The sequence below is a fragment of the Ornithorhynchus anatinus genome, chromosome X2 (assembly GCF_004115215.2).
Source record: "Ornithorhynchus anatinus isolate Pmale09 chromosome X2, mOrnAna1.pri.v4, whole genome shotgun sequence".
Lineage (NCBI taxonomy): Eukaryota > Metazoa > Chordata > Mammalia > Monotremata > Ornithorhynchidae > Ornithorhynchus > Ornithorhynchus anatinus.
Genome location: NC_041750.1, coordinates 28,223,607 through 28,250,256, shown reverse-complemented (window position 1 = coordinate 28,250,256; position 26,650 = coordinate 28,223,607). Strand labels below are relative to the sequence as shown.

Sequence of the window (26,650 nt, the reverse complement as noted above, 5' to 3'; positions counted from 1 at the left end):
CTCTATGCACAGTAGGTGTTCAGTATATACAGTGGATGATGATTAAAAAATAGCTGGTGGCTGGGTAAACTATCACACCAACAGTCATGGGATGGGCCAATCCTCTGAGACCGGAGTGGGGCAGGGGATGGGGAGGATTGGTCTAAGGCCACACTGGGCCTTTGGGCAAGGGGAGCCATGAGACAAGCCCACTTGGCCAAGGCTCCTGGGAAGAAGCCTCTTTTCCTCTTTGCGCCCCTTCTGTCAATCAATCAATCGTATCTATTGAGCACTTACTGTGTGCAAGGCGTTGTACTAGCCACTTGGGAGAGTAGAATATATCAGAGTTGGCAGGCACGTTTCCTTCCCCCACAGAGCTTAATGATAATCATTACTGTGGTATTTGTGAAGCCCTTACTCTGTGCAGAGCACTGTTCTAAGCCCTGGGGTAGATAAAGGGTAATCAGATTGTCCCACGTGAGGCTCACATTTTTTAATCCCCGTTTTTACAGATGAGGTAACTGAGGCCCAGAGAAGTTAAGTGACTTGCCCAAGGTCACACAACAGACAAGTGGCGGAGTCGGGATTAGGACCCGCGACCTCTGACTCCCAAGCCCGTGCTCTTCCCACTAAGCCTTACATTCTAGAGGGGGACGTAGACGTTAATATAAAGAAGTTAGGGGTATTTATGTAAGTGCTGAGGGGATGAGGGAGGGGTGAATAAAGGGAACAAATCCAAGTGCAAGGGTGATGCAGAAGGGAGTGGGAGACGAGGAAATGAGGGCTTAGAGAGGGAAGAAAAAATTAAATGCGTGGATGAGAAGGAAGGATGGAATCTACTCTTTCTGTCTCTAGGACTAGATTCAGGGACCTGGCAAAGGAGGAGGAACAGGGGGACTCAGGGGTGATTCCAGTAACAAATGGAGAGGGGGGAAGGGGAGAGTCTGCTGCACCTCCCCTTCTCCCCTTTCCTCTCCCCGCGTTCTCGTTCTCTGCCCGCTGTGCCCCCCCCCCATCAACCAGGCGGGCCAATAAGTTGACTGCACTGAAAGTGCGCCTGGCTTCGGTGGAATTCAGTATGCTGAAAAACAAACAAACAAAAGAAAACCTGATTATCTTGAAGTTGTGAAATGTGATACTCCTTTAAAATGTGGCTATTAATAGAGTGCTTGGCAGCTCATGGAAAAGCAAGGATGAGTTGCAGTTAGGGAATTTTTTTTTGATAGAGGCAAATGCTGTAAATTAGTCTTAGCAGTGTGTGTCCTTGCCTACCACTGTCTTTTGAAAATGCTGCAACGGCCAACTTTTCCATCAGAACTGTAGTGGTATTTGGGTAAATTTCCATTTTCTGGAGCAATTGAAAAGGAGTGGGAAAGCCATAGGGCAAATCTGAGTCTGAAGTATGTTACCCTGGCCAAAAATGGCAAGGGAATGGAAGAAACAGAAGTGGTAGAGAGAATTAATTCTAAAAACTGTCACGGAACTACATATTCACTGGCTCCATGTCCACTCCAAGAGCTCAGTATCCCCAAATGTGTCAAAATTGTCTATTCACATAAGTAATCTAGCTGATATCTTCATTCTACATCAGGAAAGCCTGTAAGGGATATGAACCCAGGAATTCCAGTGGTTTCAGTTGCCCCAAAACTCTCCAGGTGTTTAGCATTTCTGTTCCTGTGACCCTGCCCTTCTGATGCGCGTGCTCGTGCTCTCTCTTTTTCTCTCCCCTGCTCCCTCCCTCCCTCTATCTCTCTCTGTCTCGTGTTCTCTGTCCGACTCCTAATTTCGTCTGGAGGTAAAAGTGTTTCTTGTATTTATCGTCATCGGATAATATAAGGAAGGCTGTCCTTTTCCAAAGAGCAATTAAAAAGAATAATTTCGGTCCTAAAAAACTCTGCGTCTTCTTGCATCCCCCAGGTAATTGAGGCAGGCGGGCCTCGCACTTGGTGATGTGAAGATGTGACCTTGAAGATGTCTACATTTGCAGAAATACGGCATTTACAAATAAGGCACTCGTAAATAATGTATAAACCGGCAATTGCTATATTTTTTCAGAGTGCATCTTGTATCTTAATTCACCTTACAAAGCCCTTTTATGTGCTGAGTGTCTTATAAGAAGGGCTTTTAGCCGGGAACATCTCTCTAGCCACTGTCTAAGATCGGTTCATTTTTAATGTCACATTTCAGTTTCCTAACCAACTGCTTTCGCTCCCCCCACCAGGTGCTCGGCTGTGGCCGGTGACCCCAGCCGTGGGGCCTCCCTTAGTGTCCGTGGCGTCCTGGCCGTGCTCCGTCCGGTGGGCCCGGCCCGCCCCTCCCGGCCGCCCCCGCCCAGAAGTCATGAGCTCAACCAAGGTAGAAATCACTCATTGGACACTGTTTGTTTTCTTTAACAGGAAGACAGCGACCCACCCATCCATGAAAGTCTCAGCATAGAGAACACTCTGTGGGCCAGCACTGTTGTGGCATCAGGTGAGAGAGAGCATGCGTGCTTTTGAAGCTCAAGCCGGTTGTTTATCGGTGCTCCTCAGTCGGTCGTATTCATTGAGCGCTTACAATGTGCAGAACACTGAACTGAGTGCTCGGGAGAGTACATTGTAACAGTTAACGGACACATCCCGTGCCCACAAAGGGCTTACGGTCTAGACGGGGAGGCTTGTCGGGGGGCTGAGGTATTGAGTCTGGAAAGCTCACTGGGGCTTCCTCACTCTCCCCACACGTTGTACTTGTGGTTGCGCTCTGTGACCCACCTTCTGGGGAAATTGGATCTCTGGCCTCTCTCTCTCTCTCTCTCTCTCTCTCTCTCTCTCTCTCTCTCTCTCTCTCTCACACACACACACACACACACACACACACGGGCTTGTGCACTCCTCTGCCACAGCTTCTCTGTTTGCATACGAATGGGGTCACTGCATCTGGAGGGCTCCAGTGTCCCCGTTGGCCACCCAGGGCACCCACAAGAGACACTCAGCTGTAGTGAGGCAGCATGTTCGGTGAGGCCCAAGGCCTGGCCAGCTGCCTGCTCCAGGCTGGCCCCGGCATGGTTTGAGTATGAACAGACTGCCTTTGGAACATGAGTTCCAGTGCTGTCAATGTGGAGCAATTCAGGTGGAAGCTGCGCTTCCATCAGGTCAGGTGACGGCGCCACGGGGACGCCCAAAGCATAGTGGCAATCTTGGGGACGACCACCATCCCTGTTAAAGGGGAGGTCTTTCTGAGGCTAGAAGAGCCGCCAGCGTGGATGGAGGATGGATGGAGGATCTCGGGCCTCAGCCCCTGAACTGGGCTTTCAGGCCAAATTCAGGCCCTTGTCCAATCAGCCCAACCCCGGGTGTTGGACAGAGAGCACACAGACACACTTGGGATGTTCCCAACATACTTTTTGCCACGGCTACTTTTCCCCAATGTTCCTCTTTAGTTTGCCTCCTGGAAGTGTGCTGCACCTGGAACAGCGGCCTGAGCGGGCCCCACTCCCCACTGCCCGGCTCCTGACCACCCCCATACCCGTGGGCAGGTAGCACTCAATGAGAAGACAAGTCTTGTGCCTTGTCAATCGATCAGTTGCAGATTTTGAGTGCTTACAGTGTGCAGAGCACTGTGCTGAGCACTTGGGAGAGTACACTAAAACAGAGTTGGTAGACACATTCCCTGCCCCAGAAGACCTTACACTCTAGAGGGGGAGACAGGCATCGATATGAATAAACAAATGACCGATGTGTTCTTAAGTGCAACTGGGCTTAGGTTGGGGTGAATAAAGGGCACAGATCCAAGTGCCAGGGTAAGGGGAGTTGGGAAAATTAGGCTTTAGTTGGAGAAGGACGCTTGGAGGAGATGTGATTTTAGTAAGACTTGGAAGGTGGGGAGAGTGATGGTCTGTCTGAAATGAAGGGGAAGGGAGTTCCAAGCCAGATGGAAGAGGTGGACAAGGGGTTGGCAGTTAAATAGACGAGATTGAGATACAGTGAGTAGGTTAGTTGTAGGGGAGCCAAGTGAGCTGGGTAGTAATAGGAGAGCAACAAGGTAGGATAGGAGGGGTAAAATGGTTGAGTACGTCGAAGCCCAGGGTAAGGAGTTTCAGTTAACCCCGGAGGTGGGTGGACAACCAACTATTGGAGGTTTTTGAGTAGTGAGGAAACGTGACCTCCGGGCAGCAGAGTGAAGTGTGTACTGGAGATGGTTGAGAAAGGAGACAGGGAGGTCAGTAAGAAGCTGATGCAGTAATCGAGGTGGGATGTGATGAGTGCTTGGATGGAGAGGAAAGGGCAGATTTTGAGTGATGTTGCGAAGGTAGAATCGACAGGATTTGTTCACCTCAAATATATGGGTTGAGAGAGAGATGAGTCGAGAATAATCAATCGGTCATACTTACTGAGCGCTTACTCTGTGCAGAGGACTGTACCGAGTGCTTGGGAGAGGACAGTATGACAGCATTAGCAGACATATTCCCTGCTCGTAATGAATTTACTGTCCAGAGGGAATCTTGGAATAATGCCAAGATTAAGTGCTTGTGAGAAAGGATGGTGGTGCTGTCTGCAATGCTGGGAAAGTTGCAGGGAGGAAGCGGGGAGACAGGATTTAGGTGGAAAGATGAAGAGTTTTGGCTTTCCGTGCCATGTTTTTCTTTGTAAGTAATGTTGTCTGAACTTCAGATGCAGAATGGATTTTATAGCAAGGCGTTTATGGCATTCCAAGTAATCTGGAAGTGAGCTGTTCTGTATTCACCAGAACTTGTACATAAGCCCAGCTTTGCCCCTGCAGGCCTTGTGGACTTGGTCAAGTCACTTTAACTGCTCTTGGGCCTCAAGTTTTCCCATCTGCAAAAGGAGGAGTTTGGATAGTTACCCTTCTGTACCCCACAGGATTGGACTAAAGTCCAAGGTAGAGAATATGAAAGAGCATTGGGATGCAAAGAGACAATGCAAATTGAAAGTATTGTTATTACTGTCAGTGATCATCTTAGTACAATTCTCCTCTGTGAAAAACATTTCTAATGGACTTTCCCCCATCCTTTGGGCCTTAACTTCTCTCACTGTGGTCTAATAAACCTCTCTAAAATCATATCCAGTCCCAAAGGTCCTAATGGACATGAGCCTTCTGGATGAGGTTGCCTCTTATCTCCTTTTCATTGAGCCCTTTATACCCTTACATTAGCCTTCGGTTAGTGATCCCCGGCGCTATTGATTTGTGGTCTCACTCCTCTCAAACTGTCAGGGCAGCAGCAACAAGAGCCGAAGTTTTTCGAGGTCTTCCCCACAAAATTCCCTGGGCACGTGCCCCTGTCCCGACCTTGACCCTTGGGGTAGTCTTGGCCAGGACCAGGGCACGCCGAGCTAGACAGAGAGGCCCTGATTGTCATCAGAATCGTTTCCGGACCACCACGATTTCTTACCCACGGTGCTCAAAACTTGCCATCTTTAGCTGAGCCTCATGTTCTTTTCCGGAAGGTTTGGGAAGCAGCGTGGCCTAGTGGAAAGAACACAAGCTTGGAAGTCAGAGGTCCTGGTTTCTAATTTTGGCTTTGCCACTCTACCTGCCTTGTGACCAAGGGCAAGTCATTTAATTTCTCTGGGCCTCGGTACCCTCTTCTGCAACATGGGGATTCAATACTTGTTCTCCCTGATACTTAGACTGTGAGCACCATATGGGACATGGACTATGTCCGACCTGTATCTACCCCAGCACTTAGTACAGTGACTGGCACATGGTAAGTGCTTAACAAGTATCTTTTTCTTTTTAAAGCCAAAGCACATCTAAGTGCCGCAAACAGCAGACATCCTAGGTCAAGGAGGGACAAGGTTTCTGCATGCATGATGAGGCCAGGTTCAAGGGTCCCACAGTGTCCTGATGCCTGTGAACCCCTCATCGTTTCTCCTGATGAGGTGGCTAAGGTGGCGTTTTGCACTAAGGAAAACTTGGGCCGTGGTCCTTGATGCTTCCCTCACCGTTCCCCTTCTCGCCTGCAGTGGCTAAGCCCAGCAGGCACACGTCATCAGACCACGTGCCCTTGTTCCCCAGTCGTGTTGTAACTAAAATGTATTACAGATATGCACTGGGGTAGAACTGAGTAAACGTAGTATGCTTTCACATATTTATGATCGACTTTCCTGCAGACCGAGGCACTGTAGCCAACTCTCCATATGTTGTTGTTGTTGTCTTTCTGATATTTATTGAGTGCTTACTATGTGCCAGGCAAGGTACTAAGGACTTGGGTAGGTATAAGCTGGTCAGGTTGGACACAGTCCCTGTCCCACGTGGGGCTCACAGCCTTAATCGCCGTTAGACGAATGAGGGAACTGAAGCACGGAGAAGTTAAGTGACTTTGTCCAAAGTAGCACGCATAGCAGAGAAGAGGCAGAGAGGGGATTAGAACCCAGATCCTGCTGACTCCCAGGCCTGGGTTCTATCCACTAGGCCATGCTGATTCTCTGCCAAGCTGCCAAAAGAAGCAGGTGTGGGAGATGAGCGAGAGAAAGTAAGATCAAAGAAGCATCAAAGCCAAGAACTTTAATAGAGAGCCAGCTTCAATAAAAACTAATTATCATTTTTTTGAAAGTGTGGATTTTCACCTCTTTCACCTCTCCTTAGGTTTTCAGCTTTAAGTGTAGTTGAGCACAAGGTGGCCTTTTGATTTTCTGTTGTGTTACCTGGGCTGTTTACCATCGTATTGTTTGTTCCGGATGAAGGGTGGGCGCTTAATGTGGTGCGTCAGAAATGCCCTGGGGACCTCCCTGAAATGAAAATGTCTGTTGAAACAAACCTCCTCCTTAGTTATTTAAAAATAACTGAAAGTTCCTATCATTCTTTCTCCCCGGTGGAGAAAACTCAGGAGTTCTCAGAAGGTAATTTGCCTCTTGAAACTGATAATAGAATTATGAAGTATTGAAGTAGATTTTCATTGTGGGAGACCCTTCTCTCCTGGAATATTTTCACTGAGCTTTATTATGCCATCATTATTATTATTATTATTATTATTATTATTTATTGTGATTATTAAGTGCTTATTACATACCAAGCAGTGTGTTAGGCTCTGAGGTAGAGACGAGATAATCACATAGGTTACGGGCTCTTTCCTATATAGGGCTCACAGTCTAAGGGTTAGCCAAGTATCAGAATTTGTTTTTGAAATCTCTGTTAGCGAAAGACAGTTTAAAACTGCTTTCTCTTTTAAGGATCTGCCTTTTCCCATTCCTTCCTGTGATGATTTATGGCCTAATGGAAGGAGCACAAGTTGGGGAGTCAGAGGACCTAGATTTTAATACCAGCTCTGCTGTTTGCCTGTTGTGTGACCTTGGGCAAGTCACTTGAATTCTCTGTGCCTCAATTTCTGCATTTGTAAAATGGAGGTTCAGTGCCTATTTTCCCTGCCTCTTAGACGGGGAGTCCAGTGTGGGACAGGGACTGTGTCCAATCCTAATATCTTGTACCCACCCCAGGCCTTTGTAGAATTTTTGGCACATAGTAAGTGCTTGAGAAATCAATTATAATTTTTATTATTATTATTATTCCCCCAAGAGCCAGTTAACCTCCTTCCCCACTTTTTCTTCCAACCTATTTCACCCACCTTGACAGGGTTATGGCAATTTGTAATATTTCTGCTGATAGTTGATTCTGCCCTGGGCTCGTCCTCCAAGGGAGGATAATCTTTGCCAAGAAGCCGTTTTTGTACTATTCAATCATATTTATTGAGCGCTTACTGTGTGCAGAGCACTGTACCATGTGCTTAAATTTATGGTATTTGTTAAGCACTTACTATGTGCCAAGCACTGTTCTAAGCGCTGGGGTAGATACAAGGTAATCAGATTGTCCCACGTGGGACTCACTGTCTAAATCTCCATTTTACTGAAGCACAGAGAAGTGAAGTGACTTGCCCAAGGTCACACAGCAGACAAGTGCGGAGGCGGGATTAGAACCCATGCCCTCTGACTCCATAGCCGGTGCTCTTGGCACTAGGCCATGCCGCTTCTCAGTAGTAGCAGTTCTCTGAATCTAGGTAAAAAGGGTGTCAAGCCAAAAGCCTCAGTGGTTCCCGCTATATCTGCAGTCCATCCCGGAGCGACCTGCGAGCCTCCGGCCTGAAACGTGAGGACCAAGAACCCGCCCAGAAAAATTGATTCTGGTGTCGGTGGTTTGCTCAGTGCCACCTGCAATCTCTCATCCCTGCCAGCCCCCAGTGCCGACGATAGAGTAGGCGGGCGGGAGTGCAGCAGACGAGCAGGCAGGCGGGAGTGCCACAGAACGTCGCGGTGTTCACGGGTGGCCTTCATCCCTATCAGCCTGCTGCTGGCCGAACCGGGACTCGAACCCAGGCCTCCCATTCCTGGCTGTCGCTCTGTCCCCTGAACCAACAGACAGCAAGGCCGATCTGTCGTCGAATGCTGGAAGGAAGAAAGAGATTTCAGAATCCGGATGAAATTGCTCCGAGTTTGTTGTTCGAGGCCTCCGTCTCTCCGGCCCGTGATTAACCCCCGACGACGAGTTCCCCCTGCCTCCTTTCCTGTGCTCCCAGACGGCGGTGTCCAGCGTGATTAATTATTGTTCATTCTTTTTCTAGGCTTGATGACTCTGGAAATGTTTAGAATGTATTTAAGTTTATAAGTGGCCTTGCTCTGCCATCCTGTTTATCTAATATTAATGGCACATTCATCTCTTGAATGAGGTAGACATAATGAATTGGTAAAATAAGAAGGGAATATTGATCAGATTCTGTATTTTTCTTCAAGGATAGGAAGGACTATTTTCAGCGCCCGTGACCTTTATACGGAAACGGCAGAGGGGATTAGAGTGGAGGAGACGAGAACGTTTGTCCTTTAAATTTTGAAATATTTGTTTTTCTGGCATTGAAAAATTGAGGGCGACCGCCAAATGGAACACCATAAAATAAGGGCACCAATGTGGGGAATTTAATATGTATAATAACTCCACACAGCAACCCACAGCCCCCGAGGAGGTAGGAAGCCTTTCTAATTAGCAACACTTTGGGTGACCACTTTCTCCCTGCTCCGATTCCGCCGCCGGAGCCGATGAGCTGGAACGGCGGCAAAGGGCGCAGTTAATGGTCATTGGGTTATATGGTCGTTACCAGATCCCTCCCCTTCTTCCCCTCCGTCCCTCCCCGCCCTTTCATTCTGGGCCGTCTCCCATCTTTTCATTCCAGCTGCTTCTAGATCTGGATCACGACAGGAAGGCCGCCGGCCAGTTGTGTGTGCTCCTTGGTCCTGATGAGCTATCGTAGCATTGCGTTCGGGCCTTAATGTTCCCCACCCCCCCACCCCCCCGCCCCTCCCCGCCATTCACGGGGCCCTCGGAGAGGAAGACCACCGCCGTTCCCAGGGTCACGCTTCGCTTTTTGTTCTCCGTTGGCACCATGAGTCCTTTGAGCTGTCGTGCGCTGCCTGGCATTTGACTTTGAAAGATTTCCTATTTTTTTAAAATAAAAGAAAAGAAAACTCCTAAAACCAGCCCAACCTATCATTTGTCTTCTATGTACCAGTATTTTGATGTACTGAAAAGGCAAGTGAGCTAGTCTATTCCCTGCAAATACCCTCCCAACCATGGGTTCGTACTGATTGTGTCTCTGTATTACATTGCACTATCCACAGGGCATAGATTTCCTACTCATATATATGTACTGTACTTAAGCTCTACTGAACTAACCTGAAAGAATAGGTAAGTATTAATGTGGTATGTTCAGGTAAAGATAGCCACCTCTGCTTAGTAGACCGGGAAATTTCTCCCACCACCAAGGTTTTTAGGAGTGATCTTGGGCAGCTGCACAGAGAGAGCACTTGCTTCTGTTTCTTATAGACATTTTGGCCTAATTTTCACTATTTAGTTTATTTTAAGTTTTTCCATCCCGATGACAAGGCCTCCTGGATGAAGCCTGGGCCTGGGAGGCAGATGACCTGGGTTCTAATTCCGGCTATATCGCTTGCCTGCCGTGTGACCTTGGGCAAGTCATTTCACTTCCTCTGTGGATCAGTTTTCTAATCTGGAAAATGGAGATTCAGTACCCGTTCTCTCTGCTGTTTAGTCTGTGAGCCCCAGTGATGGTCTCTGAGGTGATTAACATGTTTCTACCCCAGGGTTTAGAACAGTTCTTCACACATAGTAAACACTTACCAAGTACCTTAGAAAGATGACTAGTCTTATCTTCTCCACCTTTATTCCCCATTTTATTGAGTCCCAAATTCACTTGAATCCCCACCCCTAAGCGTTTAGGGGCTCACCTCCAACTCTTTCCCACCTCCAGCACTTATTTTCTTAATTTAAGTTCTCTCATTTCCCTCCTCTGTAATTTATTTTAGAGACTGTCTACCCCTCTAATTTTTTCAGCTCCTTTAAGGCAAGGATCGTGTCTACTGGGTTTGTTGTACTCTCCTCAGCACTTCATAAAATACTCTGACAGAATAAGGGCTCAATAAGTACTATCGATCGATTGATCGAAATATTCATTTTAAGCCGAGTTAAAAGCTAACATCTATTTTAAGGGACTTCTGGGAAAGGATATCATTCCAGGGATGTCGCTGGAAAGATGTCTTTGAATTATTCCCAGTCATATTCCCTATATTCCTCAAATAACCCCAATCGATATAGAAAGATCTAAAATAGAGGGGTGTGGGTAGCCCAGATGTTTAGACATATTAATTGAGACTTCATCAACTTGGTAGCCTAAAATGTTGGGGGCTAAATTAGTCACTAGAGGAGTTGGTTTGTCTGCTTGCTTGTGACAAAGACCCTCTTTGAAAATGCCTTCTTGTGTTTTTCAGGAACTGTGATAGGCGTTGTCATTTACACAGGGAAAGAAACCAGAAGCGTAATGAACACGTCCAATCCCAAAAACAAGGTAGGCTTGAGAGAAGGACAAATTCCAGGAGTTTGTAAGGTAATTTGCCCTTTCCATGCTGTTAAAATACGTGAAACCGGGGCTGATGGTAAGAGTCCCAAGCAGCAAAATTTGGGCTGTAAGTTTCATTCCAACCATTTGATGAACCAGCCACTCAAATTTACCTTTCTGGATTTTTGTAAAGGATTGTCACGTGAGGGGGCATGTCAGAATTGAAATGATCCAAAGATAAATTACCCTCATTCTTTATTCTCCCTATTCCACACTGACGGGTCAGCTCATTTTAGCTTTACACCATAACTGTCCCCGAAGGCTGAGTGGGACAACTTCCGAACTTAGGTGAATACACACTGGAACTCAAGAACTCAGCCCAGGACCAACGGATCCCCGAATTTATTTGCTTTCATCGGTCTCTTTGACCTTTGACTGCGGAGTTTCTTTCTTAATGTTCAGAGTTCCGTTATTCAAAGGCTCCTACTATTAATCGTTTTTACAACATCGCCCTTGATTCAGTGATGTTTCTGTTGGCATGGTGACCATCTCCTCAGAGCTATGGCCATTTCAGTTCCAGGACAGAACCCCTGAACAAGGGACAGTAGTTGGACGGGATGTGGGGGGTGGGATTATCATACTGGGATGAATAGGAAAGTAAAATTTTAAAACCAGATCTAGGAAACCTCAGTCAGAATCGTTCAAGCGTAAGTAGCACAGCCAGCTGAAATGTTTTAGAATTAGGCTTAAATTGTTCATCACCAGTTCAAATGATTCAAAAGGTGGCTTGTGGCCTCTTTTGCCAGAAATTTTCTCTTTTGTTTCCCCTGGATTGAAACACAAAGGAAAAATCTACACTTGGGCTTTCTGTTTTGAAAGTAGAGGACCCAAAATTAGGTTTTTAAATGTGGATTTGGAGATATTTTATGGCATTTGTTAAGCACTTACTATGTGCCTAGTACTCTTCCGAACGCTGGGGTAGATATATGTTAATCAAGTCGGACACAGTCCCTGTCCCCCACGGTTCCGCAGTGGACTTTGGGTTTTCCTGAACTAGTCTCAGTCCCACTCAGTGCAGAGATCTGCAGTCAGCTTCCCAATGGGGGCTCCAGGATAATTAACGGTGAGGAAGACGGCGGGAACAATGGTGTGGGGGCCCTGGCAGTGCTGACCACTTGCGGGGGATTTCGGAGGGTGGGTGGAGGTTTGGACAAAGGCAGCCAAAGAGGTTGACGTCAGGAGCTGATGGGGTCAGGGACCAATACAAAACAGCCTACACCACAGCATTCCTAGACAAGTGAGGATGATGAGGATGATGAGGAAGATGATAATAATAGCAATAAGATATTTGTTAAGTGCTTACTGTGTGCACTTATCCTGCATTGGGATTCGGGATTCTAAGATCGGATATGGCCCCTTATCTCTTATGAGGCTCTCAGTCTAATGTGGAGGGAGAACCGGTATTTAATTTCCATTTTACAGATGAGAAAACACAGGATGGGGAGCAAAGCTTCTCTGCACTGCTCTCCATTCTTATAAGCCATGTCCTTTGGAACAGGCCCTGTCTGGTAAGGTGGGACGAGCCCAGTTTGGAAGAGGAAGGGGAGAAGGAAATGGGGAAAAAAGAAAAATTAAGAAGCAGCGTGGCCTAGTGGATAGAGCTTGGCCTGGGAGATAGAGGACCTGTATTCTTATCCCGGCTATGCCACTTGTCTGCTGTGTGACCTTGGCAAGTCACTTCACTTCTCTGTGCCTCAGTTACCTCATCTGGAAGATGGAGATTAATACTGGGTCCGACCTGGTTAGGTTGTATCTATCCCAGTGCTTAGTACAGTGCCTGGTCCATAGTAAGTGCTTAAGAAACACTATTTAAAAAACGGGTTCGGGGGAATGGGCAAGAAGGTTGAAGAAGGAGGGTCATAGAGAAAGGGAGGATTGGGCAGAAGTAACGGAAGAAGGCAGCAATAGTTTCAGAACACTTTCCCACCTTCTCTTGTTTAAAGATTCAATTTTGTTCTCCAACAGATTAGAATGATGGCATATTACTAAGTGCTGACCACTGTGCTAAGTGCTGGGGTTTATGCAAGATAATCAAATTGGACATAATCAAATTGGACTAAGAAGAAGGGAGAACAGGAAATGTATCCCCATTTTACGGATGAGGAAACTGACGCACTGGTGATTGAAAATTGAAACATCTAAGCACTTGCTGTGCACCCTATAACTCTTGAAGTGCAGAAAAATCCAGCAAGAGCAAAACCAGCTTTGTGTCGTTCTGTTTTGAAAAAAGAGAGAGAGTCGGCTTCTCTTTGTTTCGTAAGAGAGACCCTGAGCAGGTTTCATGGCATTCTTTCTGTGGAATAGCTAACACTGCTGTAACCATGGCCACTCAAGAATAATTCAGTAACAGTTCCTGCTAGCCGTTCTCTTGGAAGTTGACATGGGAAACGATAGATGCGATGTTTGAATATGACCATCCCTCTCCGCTCTAACCGCCGAATTGACCCATAAGTGTGGGTGATATAACGGTCCCCTTTGACACGAGAAGATCCAAGTCATAAATAGACATTTAGAAGGTCTATATTCTCCCATCAAGTGAGGGAGATTTATGCATGCAAATCCCATTAGAGGTAATTGGAGCTGCCCACGGAATCCCCTCGTGTGTTGGCGCGAGGAGAGAATCTCAGATCCTGCCTCCGTGAGAGGCAGCTCCTTGAGACTTTCCGAGCCGCTCTTCTGCATGGCGTTTCCAAAGAGTTTCTGTGGCGGAGGGTTTGGGGTGACGGGCTGCTGCTTGGCTAGCGGGGCCTTGGCCAGTCACCAACCCTCAGCGGGAAACACTACGGAAACACTGCCAGCGGTCACCTGCAAATGCCCCTACGCCAAGGACGAGAGATACCAACTCTGATGTGCTGTAGTGCTAAATACAGTACGTTGTGCACAGTAGGCACCTAGTGAATACCCTTGATCGAGTGACTGAAATGTAGCATACAATCCGTGGTATTTATCGAGCAGTTAGCATGGGCAGAGCGCTGCAGTAACTTCCTTGAGAGAGTGCAGTATGACAAAGTTGGCGGACAGGTTCCCTGCCCACAGTGAGCTCGCCGTCTAAAGGGGGAGGCAGACATTGATATAAATAAATTATGATTTGTAAGTAAGTAGTTGGGGGCTGAGGGAGGGGTGAATAAAGGGTGCAAATCGTAGCGCACGGGGGATGCAGAAGGGAGTGGGAGAAGAAATGAGAGCTTGGTCAAGGAAGGCCGCTTGGAATAGATGTGCTTTTAATAAAGCTTTGAAGGTGAGGAGAGTGGTGGCCTGGCGTCTAGGGAGGGAGAGGGAGTTCCAGGCCAGAGGCAGGATGTGGGTGAGGGGTCGATGGCGAGATAGGCAAGATTGAGGTCCATTGAGTAGGTTGGCACTGGAAGGGCGAAGCGTGAAGGCTGGCTTGTAGTGAGGGAGGTGAAGTAGGAGGGGCAAGGTGATCGAGTGCTTTAAAGCCAGAGTACAGGATGTACTGGGCCAGCACAGATGCCCGAGAGGTGTTTTTTTTTATAACTCTTGCCTTCATGTTCCCCTGGCACCCCCAATTCCCCAGTCCTCCCTTCTACCACCCTCTGATCCTCTGGCTCTCTGACCACCACGAAGTCCTGGACAAATACTGAGCTACCCATCCCCATGCCGCCCCAGGCTTTCTGAAGGGCCACTTTCTCCCGTCTCCTCTTGCTGCCACAGCTGGACTCCCTGCCCCCCCCGCCCCTGGGTTGCCGTGGGCATTTCTGCAGCCCGGATGGTAGGACCAAGTAATTCAGGGAGCAGGGCAGGACCCCAGCTGTCCGTCTCAAAATGGGCCCCTCTCGTGATTCTTTCGAAGGGGTGCTCTCAAAGCAGAGAACAGGAGGTTTCCCTGTTTATGTATTTATATTCATGCCTGTCTCTCCCCTCTAGACTCTAAGGTCGTTCTGGGCAGTGAATGTGTCTGCTTATTGTATTGTATTCTCCCAAGTGCTCAGTTCGGTGCTCGGCATACAGTAGTGCTCAGTAAATACGATCGAGCGACTGACCGGCTTCCCGCGCAGAGCAATGCGCACCTCTGTGATGGACTGGGGATGGAGTTCGGTTTACAGTTTTACAGTAAACGTGCGGGAGCAGCAGTGTGAAGCCCCTGCTGCCTTAGATCTCTGTGGCGGGAGCTTGGGGGTGCACTGCAATAGAAGTGAATTTGGCCCCTGCCCTGGAAAAGTTTGCAGTACAGTAGGGGAGATGATCGAAGCCCACCGTAGACACACGATTTGCAAAAGAGTAAAAAACCCCGGGTGCAAACGATAAAGCCATTAAACAGACAGGTACCCAATAGGAAAGTTCAAGAAAGAAGCCCGTCAGATTGGCAGGTAGGGGTGATAGAAGTCCTGAGAGTCCCAGAAATTGGCCGAAATGCCTCGTCCGACTTCAGAATCTCATGCGGGCTGGCTGCGGCTGCTCACGGCCGGGTTGGACCCCGGATGGAAATCCTGACTACCCGTGAAAGGCATGGAAATGTGCCACCGAGCTGTGGATTGTTGTTTTTGAAATGTCAAGTGCACAGAAAGTTCTCATTCAGGAGCAATTATCTTTATGATGGGAATTTGAGAAAGTTGAAACGGTAATGGCTGCAAGCTTGATTTTAAAGACTGTTTCGCATAACCTAGTCTTAGATATATTTAATGGGATGATACTTGATTACCTTAAAGTAAAAAAAAAAAAAAATCTTATAGAAGGTTGGGAAAAATCAATTGTGGCAGGCTGCCATTTTCACGCCATTCATAATAATAAGTTTCTCAGAGGAGGAACATCAGGGATGAAATGATAATACAAATTGCCCGGAGCGGTTATTGCACTCCCTTAGGTATATTGATTTGTGTTTCTAATAAAAAGATGCTTTCAAATGTCTCATTGACAAAGAGACAGGTGATATGTGCCATTATGTGAATGAGAATGGCCTCTTATTATCTGAATCTGAAAAGACATTTGCAAATAATAGAACAGAATAAAATCAGCCCAGATAGGGTTCGTACTTGCTGTGGCAAAAAATGAAGTCAGTTTGGGGAGAGAACCTTTTAAATCTTGAAGAAGAAGTAGTTCGTAATTTTTACACTTCTCTCCACTATTGCTAAAAACCTGTTTTTTGTGTGAAAATATATATTTAAGGTTGGCCACCGGGCTTTTCTATAGCCATTTTGGAATGTTTTTATCACACCCCGTTGTTTTAAATCATCTTTTGGAGTGTGCTAGCATTTTTAAAATTTAAATACTTGTTTAAAAAATCTGTGCGTGCATGGGTGTGTATGTGTATGAGATGAAAGGACTGCATTTTGAATACTATAGAATTACAGTCAATCCATATAGGCTTAAAAAAGGCTTTTTGAGAGTTTCAAGAATAACTGTTACTAATATTAACAAATTGCGATATTTCACAGCCTCCCCAAACAAGGACTAACTGGAAAAGCAAGCCCACGATAAAGTAATTCGGTAGCAAAGAGGCAAAGCACAGAATGGTTCCCAGGACTGTGATCGTGTATACGTGTGTGCGCGCACACACACACACACTCCCGCCTTCAGCCGTGCAAGCAGTGTGCTCTGATATTACAGCTGCTAACAATTAAAAGTTGTGCTCTTTCATCTGCAGTGGGAACATAAATAAACTTATAATTTCAGGCAGCAGTAAAGAGGGAAAATGTTCAATGTGGAAAAAAACAATCCTAATTATAACATCTGGGATACATTGCTGTATCCCAGTATTGCAGCGAATATCTAAACTAGAAAACTTAGATTGGCGTTCAATTAAATGCTCTTAAGCATGCATTTGATTGAGAATTCGGAAAGCAGGTACTGTAAATTTAGTAGGACAATCAGCCTCTGTGACCACCTGAAACGCTGAAATGTTCCCCGACTACGAATTACCCCAAGAGGGGCGATTATTATTAAGCATATTTCATTTCCATTGTAAGGGTTTGTAGATACCTCATCGGCTTGAAGGAGATTTCCATCAATCAGATCCCTCCTGACGGCCAGGCCGTGGCGTTGGGGTAGGTCTGTGCTCAGGTGAGGATGTTTCTACCAAGAATGGCAGCGTTTTGGACAGAAGGAAGAGGGATGGGGGAATTTTCCTTCCAGTGGAACTCTGGTTCCTTGGGCAGGGTTCTAGGTTACTGGGTGGGAAGTTCCAAACCACCCGAGCTTCCCAGCAGAGCGGCAGGAGCATCCCCCGTGGGACGGGAGCCGGAGTAGCACGGTCAAGGAGCGGCAGGGGCCTGAGAGCAGCAGCAGGTGCCACCCGGATGGGCAGTCCCACCCTTCCAAAGGACCGGAATCTGGGATCCCGCTCCTCGAGTGGTTTCCTGGCCCGCTGAGGAGTGCACGAGGCTGGGTGTGAGCAGGACCTGGGTTCTAATCCCAGCTCCATACTTGTCTGCTGTGTGATCTTGGGAGGGTCACTTAACTTCTCTGGGCCTTAGTTACCTCATCTTTAAAATGGGGATTAAGACTGTGAACTCCATGTGGGGCAGGGACTGTGTCCAGCCTGATGAATTTGTTTCAACCCCAGTGCATAGAACAGTGCTTGGCACGTAGTAACAAGTACCACGATTACCATTATTATTTTTATTCAACCGTGGGTCCCCTGGCCTGGGCTCCACGGCTCCTTCAGTTGTGGAGGCTGGAGGAGCGCGCCTACTTTCTCACCTCCTCCTCCTCCCACCTGCCTAACTGTACCATTACCGGGCAACGACAAAATACCCCTCACCGTCCCACCTATGGCGACGGACCCGCTGCCCCTTCAAATCCTGCCAAACCCGGGGGTGGCCGACTAATGCCCATGCCAGTGCAGAGATGGTTGCGTTGGACGGTAGTTGGTACGCAGCCCGTGCGAGAGCCCCAGCTGGCCCTCTGCGCTGATTCCCTTCTCGAGACCAGACCGTCGGCCAGGAGGGAACTGGGCAACTGCGAGATCAGACCCAGGAATGGGGAGCGGGGGCGGCGTCCAGCTTGGAAGCGGTCAGGCCTTCCACACGGGCACGGGGAACCGGTCCTCCGCTCTCTCCCCTGCACCCCGGCAGTCCCTGGCGGTGGGGACCCCAGAATCCTCAGTTGTCGGGGAGCTCATTTCGGGAGGGTCTTTCCAATTAGCCCTTGAGATGTGAGAGCCCCGCTACTTCGTCTGAACCAATTCAGGTCAAGCCAGGGTGACATTCGCACCGAACTTGCCTTTTTAGTCAAAGGGGCATTAAGTTAAAACACGGGGATGATAAATTTAACATAAAATTAACTGGTTTTCATTTTCCCTATGTAATTAGCATTGACAACTAATAATTACCTTTTACAGAACATTAAAAATATATCAGGCCTATTTCTGAGGCATACAACCAGAATAAGATATTAATTGTCAGGGGCTTCCCCCCAGGTGCACTCTTCCGCCAGCCAGGAGTCTGTGGCAGGGACAGCGTTTTGTCCCCCGCCCCCAGCAACCCCCACCCCCAGTTCAGACAAAGTAACAGAACCCCTGATTGCGGACGTACGGATGTGACCCATTCACACCCCAGGGACTCCGGGTGGCTTGCTTTTAATCCCACCGTCCCATAGTTCTTTTAAATATAGTGCAAATTTGAGTACAGGTCAATGAATCTGTTTTATCCCCTTTGTCACGAGGCAGGCCTCCCCTGGGATTAGATAAAAGAGAGGGCTTGGTGGATTTATGCTTCCTAGCATCCTCGCCCAGAGAGCAGGAACCTGGCTGGCTCTTCCCAGCCACGTTCTTTAAGAGCTCCGTGTTCGGACACTGATGGCCGCCAGTTAAGGCCCGCCCGACTCCGAGAAGGAGAGGAAAGAGCAGTTCCTTCCACATGCACTCTGATGGCAGCCACATCTCGTACCTGGGTGCTAATCCTGACTCCTTCACATATCTGCTGTGTGACCAGGGCAAGTCACTTCATCTCTCTGGGACTTAGTTACATCGTCTGTAAAATGGGGATTGAGGATGTTGAGCCCCATGTGGGACAGGGGACTCTGTCCACCCTAATTAACTTGTATCTGGCCCAATGCTTAGAACGGTGTTTGGCATATAGTAATTGCTTAACAAGTACCGTAATTATTATTATTATAATAACCTGTTCCTTGCCACCCAACCTCCCCTCTCTCCATCACCTCCTCCCTTCTCCCTCCCCTCCGCTGTCTCACCCCATGGCATGAAATCCAAGAGAATTTGGCGTTTGGGGGAGGAAAGTGGAGAAAAATGGCCAGGGGTGACAATAGAGAGCTCCCTCTTCTTTCCTTCCCCATCTGGCAGAGGGACAGGGCCCAGGCCTGACCTCCACCAAGAATACCCACTAACAGGACTGTGGCTCCGGTCTACAGTTTGAATGGCCCTGGAGCGGAACCAGACAATTCCATGGCTAGTAATGATAATCGAGCCAGGTCCCGTACTAAAGCACTGGGGTAGGTACAAGATAATCAGGTCAGAGTCAGGTCCCTGTCCTACATGTAAGCGTTTAACAAGCGTAAATACCCCAATTATCATTATTATTGCTATCATTATTATTATTATGTCCTACGTGGGACTCACAGTCTGAGAGGGAGGGAGAGAGAATGGCTCTTTTTTCCCCATGTTACAGAGGGGGAAACTGAAACCCATAGAAGTTAAGTGATTTGTTCGAGATCACCCAGCAGGCAAATGACAGAACCGGGCCTAGAACCCAGACTGCCTGACTCCCAGCCCCATGTTCTTTCCACTAGGCCACACTGCCGAGGCAAGGACAAAATCTCCACCTCCGGGGCCCTTCCTTTCCCCACGTATCGAGCGTTAATCTGCATTAAGAATTATTTTCATTCTCCGTTTTTCGTAACACTGCGGAAGCCCCACTGTGCCCATTCGGCTCTGGTACGTGTTGTAGGTGGATCTGGGATTGACGTGCACAAAGGAAAAGCGGGATGAAGCATCTCGCCAGGTGTGTGGAGTGGTGAGTTCAATGGTGAAACGCTTGGTTTCACCCCACCCTGGACAGGGGACCAGACATGCGGTCCTCTAGACAGTCTGAGGAAAGAAGGGGGCAAACGACTATTCCCTAGGCCCCGACTCAGAGCAGCCGGGAAGCCTGTAACTGCTGTAATAGGCGCTTAAAAAGGTGCCACAAGATAAGAGCCCTTCAGGTAAATGGAATCAGTAACCCGTGAGTAAACTTGGAGAAATTGGATATATCTCAGAGATTACATCGGCTAGCTAATGTCTTCCTAAACATTTCCATATTCACTGAGACATCCTTCTCGCAGTACCTTTGGTCACGGGGGCTTAGGGGAATATGTAGACCCAAGAAAAATAACTGTCTTCTGCCTATATTCTCTAGGGTTTTTCTCCTGAATTCTTCTTTGCTTAGAATCTGTCTTCCATGGAAGGCCCAGCAGCCATTCAGTTATCTTTGGAAACTAGACAGTTGGACAACCCCTTTCAATCATCAGTGGACTTATGTTGAATTTTTTAATTTTTTTTATGGTATCAAGCTCTTATCATGTGCCAGCCTCTGTACTAAGCACTGGGGTAGCTACAAGCTAATCAGTTTGGACGCAGTCCCTTTCCATGAGAGATTGGACCGTGTCCAACCCGATTATCTTCTCAGTCCCTAGTTCAGTGCCTGGCACATAGAAAACGTTTAACAAATACAACAATTATTTTTATTACTATTATTATTACTATTATGTCCCACATGGGGCTCACACTCTTAATCCCCATTTGACAGATGAGGTAACTGAGGCACAGAGAAGTTAAGTGACCTGCCCAATATCACACAGCAGGTAGAACCCAGGTCCTCTGACTCCCAGGCCCATGATCTTTCCACTAGGCCATACTGCTTCTCTCTTAGGCCGTGCCGCTTCTCTGCTACCAGTTTCTCTTCCAACTAGGGGATTATGTTTGTGACTTCAGTAAGGTACTTTGGCTGTCCTGAAAATTCAGATCCGGGATTCGTTCTGCTGCCGTTAAGAAGGAGGGTTCCATTACCGAACAACGCAAAGGAATAGATTTCTGAGTGCTAGGCTTTCCAGAACTACTTAAAAACGGTAATATATATGTTCCATTACTTGGAATTAGTATGAAATTGCAAGTGACATTCACTTTACTACCAAATGAGTTCATCATATTTAATGATAATATAATGAATACTAAAGATATTAAGAATTGGCCATTTATTGTATAAAACTACACCAATTGCAATGTTATTGAATTCAGCTTTCATCGGGATAATAAAGTTTATAAAAGTTGAATGTATATCTCACGGAGCATTATCTTGGTTTCCTCATAGTTAGATGCCCCAGATTAAGGGAGATATATTGTAATTTGTTCCCGATAGCCTGATCTCGGGGACGGTTGTTGGGAAAGTGAACACTAGACAAGGATTGACACTTTGATCTTGGAAGAGCCTGGTCCTGGCTAGAGAGCACGGATTCGAGGCCACAGAGGAAGTCCTGAGGGACTAGCCCCATTTGTTAGCCTCACCTAGACTTTGCTGTGCCTCATTTTCCTCATTTGTCAAGTGAAGATTCTATCCCAGTTATTGTGGCATTGATAAGGTGCTAACTATGTGCCGGGTGCTGTACCGAGCATTGGGATAGATACAGTACATGCAGATCGTATACCGTCTCTTTCCCACATGGGGCTTTCAGGGTAAGTAGGAGGGAGAACAGGTATTGGATCCCCATTTTACAGATGAGGTAACTGTTCTCTTTCCCCCTTCACGTGGGTCAGGGACTACATCCGACCGGATTGTATTGTTTCTACCCCAGGGCTTAGCACAGTGCTTGTCACGGATTAAGCGCTCAACACATACCGCTGTTAGTATTATGTTCCGGTTCTGTAAGCTTTCGTTGCGTCTTGATTGATTACTACAGTTATTGTTATCATTTTAAGAATTGAAAAGTTGGTTTTCCTTTCCCACCTAGGCTTATTTTGGTTTCCCAACCGCATTGCCAGACCATCAGGTCATCTATGCTTCCTCCGTCGGTGTTCTGCTGAGCCCATTTTAGGAACCGCTTGCTTGTCTAATGGACATTAGCCAGAATGAGTGATTCCCGACACCCATTTGGAAATCACATTAAGTTTCTTTGTGACTCTCAGCAAGTCACCTAACCTTGGGCGCCTGCGTTTGTCTATAAAATGGGGATCGATATGACATTCAGGCTTCTTCCTAAAGGTGGCATAAACCAGCAAAATCATTTGAGCCTGTCAGGCGGAAAGCGCCCATTAGGCACATTAAGCATTGGCCAGAACCATCTGGACCGTAGTTCTTGTCCCGGGGGCTCCGGCGAGCCCGAATCATCACCCGCCCCAAAAGGAAGTTGTTAAAATCGGCCATTTCTTAGTCTCTGTCCTCTCCCCCAGAATTCCCTGCCCCCACTCCGGCACTTCCGCATTGACACCCCCAGCCTCGGCACTTATGTATTTATCAATATATAGACGAGGGGTAGGTACAGATGTCCCCGCACGGCTTATTTATTCAACTCTTCATCTGGATCATTCCACCGAACCCTAGCTATTCCCAGTTGTTTCCTCATTCTCGCTTCTGTCCCCACTGCTCGCAGTATGTCTGCCGCCCCTGCCTGCCCACCCGCCTGCCATTAGAGTGTGTAAACCCCTCAAGGGCGGGAACCGGTTGCGTCTCCCAAGCGCTTAGAACCGTGCTTCACCTACAGCAGATGCTCAGTCGGTGTCACGATCGAAACTCGAGGGTTTGGAGTTGCAGTCATAACTCGCGCTAGCTCTCAGCCTAATAGAATGGTGGGCTGGAGGAAAATATGGGTGTCTTTAGGAGTCGGTAAGGAAGGAGCCAAGGAGAATGCGGGGTGGCAAGGGAGCCAACGACCAGAATTGGATCGATCAGTCGGGAATGGAGGGGCTCTGTCCAGTCACTTTGGAGGGGCCGGTCAATTCTGGAATGCACTGGTGGCATGCTGCATTGCGAAGCTTATGGCGTCTTGGGATGTCCCCGAGGACGGACGTGACTGGGGTGCCCCAGCTTCAGTTTCTGGCTCCCGAATGTGGAAGGCCCAGAAGTCCAGAAAAAAGGGGGCTCAGTTAACAGCAAGTCCGCCCCCTTCCTCCCACCTCTGCCCTCTTATTCTCATCACACGTAAGCCTTTATGCCAGGAAAGGGGTCACCTGCGGGTCCGCAGAGTAATTTGAAATGTGCCCGCAAAGCCACACGTACCTGGTGATTATTGGTTTTTCAGGTCAGGAAAACATTAGTCAATTTAATAATATCCCATCCCCAGATTCAGTCTGTGTGACAGCCACCTTTGTCCCCCATGCAGGACCTACATGTGGTAGGTACCTGCCTGAGATGTTCTGGCCAGGAGCAGCAGTGGTGATAATGCTATCGACTGAGCTCTTACTGAATGCCAGGGACTGTGCCGACCGCCTGGGAAGTTGAGTTACAAACCTGCCTCGGTTGCCCCGTGCCCCTTGGAGCGGGGCCTCGTGCTCTGGGAATCCACCCTCGGCGGGCGCGGGAGCGGGGAGCTGCGTGAGAGCTAAGCAAGTGAGGCCTCCCCTTCCCCTGTCTCCTCTTGCCAGTCCCCCACCTTTCCTGAAGAGGTAGCAGGAAGTGGGTTTTTCGTTGCTTTCATGTATCATTAAAACTCTGTGAAGTGACTTTCTAAGAACTCTCAGCAGATGGATAGAGCACCCTATGCAGAAGTAATAAACTTCCAGCTTGGCTGGCGGGGTGTTTCTGGATCGGCCATGGTGGCACTTTGATCACGTCCAGTGTGTCCGCTCCCGTTACGGCAGCGGGGAGGATGTGCTGAAGTCCCCCTGATCTATCTCTGCTCTCTGGGGGCATACGCTATTGAATGGTTTCCCCCCCACCGTTCCCAACAGCCTTCCGCCTTCCCCTCTCTGGCCCCAGCAAAATAGGAAACCAGAATCGATAATGGAAAAAGAGCCTAATGAAGCCTCACCGTTTAAAGCGTCCGTACCTGTGCGATTACGTGGGATACAGTTTAGAGCAGGATTTATTTTGTTTAGCTGGAATATTTAGTCATTCAAGCAACAATTTTCTTAAGTTAAAGTCAACACTTTGTTGTTTTATTGCAATTATAAAAATTGTTTCGTCGCCTTAGGATGCAGCCGCGGTCTGAAACCCACCATCCGGAGAATGGCGTTTTCTTAATGGATCGATTTAATATGTTTTTAATTCCAAACAATATAAAGAAAAATGATTTCTTGCGGGTTTAATTGCGGCCTGAAATGATGTATTTGTCTCGGGCTCCGGGACGGCTGCAGACGACGCGCGGGTCCCATCGCGGGGAGCTGTCGGGTGCGCCCGGGCACGTCGGCAGGGGAGCCGGGAGGCCGCGGAAAGAGGTCCTGACCCCCGAAACAGATTCCCTCGGAACTGTGTTCCTCGCCATTCTTTAATCAGTAATCAATCCCGGGCGGATGGATATCTCTTAAACCTTGGCTTTCCGGATAAAGTTGGACCTGTCAATGGTAAAGGTCATTTATGGATGTTAATTAACCAAGAGGGAAATTAACCCCCTGTGGTTATCTGCTGTTTTCAGGCCATTCGCAATGTGCTCACTTTGATGGGCGTAACGCATAGAAGGCGTCTGTAGAAGAGGCACTCTAAAACACGATTTTCAAACAGCACAACCCGGAATGGGATAAAAAGGAGAAGAGGATAAGCCTGGCTGTAGTGACGCGAAAACTCATTCTTTTAGGGATAGTATCTAGGGGATCCTGGAAATATACAGTTGAGCCAGTTCATCGCCAGCTGAGTGTTCCCCAGCTGCCGTAGGCATTGAATTTCGGTCGAGGCCGGCGGGGTCCGCGGATCTTGGCCGGTGGGTGTGCCCACGGGACCGAGCTCAAGTGGAAGTTACAGGGTCTCGCTCTTTGGTTGGGCAGTGACTCTCTGGAAGCGCCGCACCGTGGCCCAAGTGCCCGTTTTGCCTTGCCCAGAAGGAAGAGCTGGGAGGAAAGGTCGGAAGCTGTCAGCGGGTTAAAAAACAAAAATATCTGCAAGGAGCTCACTGGGAAGACCAACAGCTTTCTGGGCAGGGAAGGAACCGGTGATGTTCCTGTTCTTAGCCAATCAGTGGTATTTATTGAGTGCTTACTGTGCAAAGAGCACTGTACTAAGCACTTGGGAGAGTACCGTGCAACAGAGTTGGTAGACCTGTACCCTGCCCACAAGGAGTATACAGCCTAGATGGGGAGATAGATGTTAAAATAAATTACAGATCTGTATATAAGTGCTTTGGGGGATCTGTATATAAGTGCTTTGGGGCTGAAGGTGGGGTAAATATCAAGATCCAAGCGCACAGGTGATGGAGAAAAGAGGGAGTAGGGCGAGTGAGGGCTTAGTCGGGTAAGGCTCCTTGGAGGTGATGTGATTTTCATAAGGCTTTGAAGATAGGGAGAGTCGTGATCTGTCGTATGGAAAGGGGGAGGAGGTTCCAGGCCAGAGGCAGCACGTGGGTGAGCGGGTCAGTGGTGAGATAAAATAAGATGAAGGTACAGTGAGTAGAGAGTAGTGCTGGTTGGGTTGTAGTAGGAAATCAGACAGGTTAGACAGGAGGGGACAAGCTGATTGCCGGTGGCTCTCGGTCCCTCAGCCTGCAGTAGGTGCCGGCTCCCGTCGTCGATGTTTCATTTCCTCCACTGATCCTCAGCACCTGCATATGTGCGTTTATTTTATTGCACGTTCCCTTTCTCATCACCATTACTGCTCTATTTATAAATATGTTATTGTTTACCTCTCCCATGATTCTGTACTTTCCAAATCCCTAGTACAGTGCACTGCTCCCAGTTGGCGCTCAGGCACCATTACTGCTGTCTTTTGGGAGGCGGTTGTGACGATTTGAGGTATTTTTCTTCTGCTTCTGCCGTTTGCCTCGCTCCAACCTGTCCTTTCAGCCAAGCAGCCGTCCTTATTGCTCCCACGAGTGGATGCACCTTGTGATCAAGGGAGCGGGCCTCAGTCTTCTGTTGTACTTTCCCAAATGCCCTCGGCTATTCCCTGACCTTTTGGTCGCCCGAGGCTTCCGAAGACGAGGTGGGTATTTATTCATGCCCATCTGCAGCACTTGGGTCCTCGATTGAGCACTCAATCGTATTTATTCTGTTTCGACTCGGTGAATATTTCGATGTCTTCTGCTCCCACTGAGTGGAAACTCCTTGTAGGCAGAGAATGGGTCTCATGGTTTTGTCGAACCTTTCCAGATGCTTCGTACAATGCGTGGCATTCAGTAGGAGTTCAGAGTAGCTGACCCCAGTTGCAGAGTAGCTAACCAGAGAAGGCAGCTGTTCCAAAAGCCTCTCCCAGTATACACCCACACAGTCTCTCTCGCTCTCTCTCACTTTTCCCCCTCTCCCCGTTCCCACCCAACTCCCTAGTGGTTGGGGCCCGTCCCTGAAGGAATCCATGTTTTCCAAACCCACCAAAAGGCTTTGTCCTGAACCTTGAAAATGAAATTTAAGATCAGTACCAAGTGAACATTCGAGCTAAGCACACGGGGGATGGCTGTGAGCCCACTCGCAGAACATTTTCCAGCAGCGAAAGGTAACTCAGCCGTGAGCGCTAACTTTAGAACAGTGTTTAGAAAGCCAAGAGTTGCGCATCCTAAAAGATTTGTGTAGGAAGAGTCTGACTGGTCTCCCCGGGAAAGCGGGGTGCAGTTCCGCTTTGCCTAGAAGAGGAACAATCAAAGTCGTTCCTATCTCTCCCTCCGCTACTCGTCTGGGAGAGAAGAAACCCTCAGGACCCCTCCCTGGCGGCTCCGGCTCCGGGGTTCCTGGCCTCACTCTGCCTGTTTCCA

At 48.1% G+C, this 26,650-nt stretch overlaps 1 protein-coding gene across 6 annotated transcripts in view; it reads left to right on the top strand.

Moving 5' to 3' along the window:
• The window catches only part of ATP9B (ATPase phospholipid transporting 9B (putative)), a 185,023-nt gene that overhangs the window by 93,289 nt on the left and 65,084 nt on the right, over positions 1-26,650 (top strand). For all 6 annotated transcript variants that reach the window (XM_029052670.2, XM_029052669.2, XM_029052674.2 and 3 more), the window contains 2 exons: positions 2,376-2,451; positions 10,746-10,822. In XM_029052670.2, coding sequence (XP_028908503.1) covers positions 2,376-2,451; positions 10,746-10,822 — 153 coding nt within the window. The remainder of the gene's footprint in view (positions 1-2,375; positions 2,452-10,745; positions 10,823-26,650) is intronic.